The 1907-nt window shown below is 38.5% G+C and overlaps 1 protein-coding gene across 1 annotated transcript; it reads right to left on the bottom strand.

The window, feature by feature from the left end:
• Positions 1–337: 337 nt before the first annotated feature.
• On the bottom strand, positions 338–1851 carry LOC17874191. Its single transcript, XM_006278995.2, has one exon. It carries the CDS (start codon positions 1771–1773, stop codon positions 466–468), a length of 1308 nt encoding a protein of 435 aa, XP_006279057.2. The 5' UTR covers positions 1774–1851; the 3' UTR covers positions 338–465.
• Positions 1852–1907: the final 56 nt, after the last annotated feature.

Here is a 1907-nt window from a genome sequence, read left to right as displayed (position 1 = left end):
TTTCTAACGTGTGAGTGAGGTGTGACTATAATACTCCACAATATAGATCCAAATTAATAATGTAACAAAAGATGCGAACACAGTTAATGGTCTTTGATTAAGTGGAATTAATAAGCTGCATTATTGGTATTAAAAATTACTAATGACGATCCACTTTACCAATAGTTGACCTTAGCTTGAAATGAATTTCATGATTTATGATTTACAAACTACACTGGAGTTTTCCACAACAGACGATCCATTCTATCAATAATTATGTGTTTTTTTTTCGAACAACCAATTAATAATAAATATGTACATTTAAGATATGACATTTTCTTAGTTAATGTTCGTTTCTTTTCACCACTTTTTCGCCCTCGGTTGGCTATCGAACGGAGTCTAGCTCCGACGCAGTGAATTCTAAAAGTGAATTTCATGGGCATTGCCAAACGTAAATAGTGAACAGTTGTAAATCACGAGAGATAACTATATCTTACCACGAGCACATTTCATAGAACACATTGTGCTGTTGTCTGTCGTAAATGTTCTGCCCTGACAAGGGTACTTACAAGAATCACAAAGTGGTCGTGAAAGATTTCCTTTGGCAAGAACTTTGACGTCCTCCTTCCCTTCTACTTTCAAAACTTGACCAGGTTTCACATATAGGTCGTCATCAAATAAGCAGGAAATATGAAGAGTAGTGCAGCAATCCTTGCACCAATAGAATAATTTAGTGCTTGTATCTTTTAAATTACGTTCGCAAGCTTCACACCAATCTTCTTCACACACCTCTTTCCCCCATAATAATGTAAGTAAGTGTTTGTCGAGCTTATACCTTGCTTCGTATGGTAAGGTAGCACACTTGATACAAACAATAAAATCGCATTCAATGCAATTAAATTGTTTACGACATTCTAATTTGCATACCTCACATATTGGCTTGACTTTTGGGTCTAAAGCTAGGAACAAGGGATGTTCATGTCCTTGAAAATGAAATGGCTCAGAAATTGCAGCACACCGTACATCTACACCGAAATCGCATTCCAGTATGGGACATAGATAAATGAGGCCACCACAGACACGAAAACAGGCATCGCAGAAGAAGTTGTAGTCACATTCACTCACGTGGACCAATTTAAGTGGATGAGGATGTAACAAATGTTGTATTCTGCGGCGAGATTTTGCACATATTTCATGGAGGATGAACTCACATTCCAAACAAGAAAAGAGGTTACCTTCAACGATAGGCATAACACAGGCATGGCAAAGCCTGTTTTCATCGTAAGTTATGCTAACCTCAAGCCGAAGATGGTGGCTATGCAGAAAATGAAGTATCACTCCTTTAGATATCACCTCGTACGGCCCAACATCTTGTGTTATATCATCTTCTTCAGGTACACCTTCGAGTTCGACTCCATCCCACACATCTACCCGTAGAGCACATCTTACGTGAACAACATAATCATCACATTTTTCACAAATATATGCACCATAGTCACGATCAATACTCTTACGACAAACTCCACATGACCATTCCCTAGACCGGAGAGAAGTAGTGTAGGAGATGCGATGGTAGTGGCGTGAAATCTTGATGATGCGTGGAGAATACATACAATCGTTATGAGAAACAAAGTTGCATCTAAGACACACGTAGGTGGGATAGTTACTTCTGAGTAAACCACAAACATCGCAAGTTAAGGAAGCTTGTCTAGGAAAAAAAGTGAGCGGATGGTCATGGCTTTTTGGTTGGTCTACAACGAACAGTACCGACTTCATCGCACAAATTGTATGCATTACAACTTCACATTTGGTACAATAATATACCAAATTGTTTGCTTCTCTTCCACAACATAAACAATCTGCATCGTCTGTAGGACAATAAAAGTAAAGTTGGAAAGGGTGCTCATGATGGTAAGGATGTTTGATTG

This window comes from Capsella rubella, unplaced genomic scaffold (assembly GCF_000375325.1).
Source record: "Capsella rubella cultivar Monte Gargano unplaced genomic scaffold, Caprub1_0 scaffold_266, whole genome shotgun sequence".
In the NCBI taxonomy this organism is placed as follows: Eukaryota; Viridiplantae; Streptophyta; class Magnoliopsida; order Brassicales; family Brassicaceae; genus Capsella; species Capsella rubella.
This window is presented reverse-complemented; position numbering and strand designations above follow the sequence as displayed.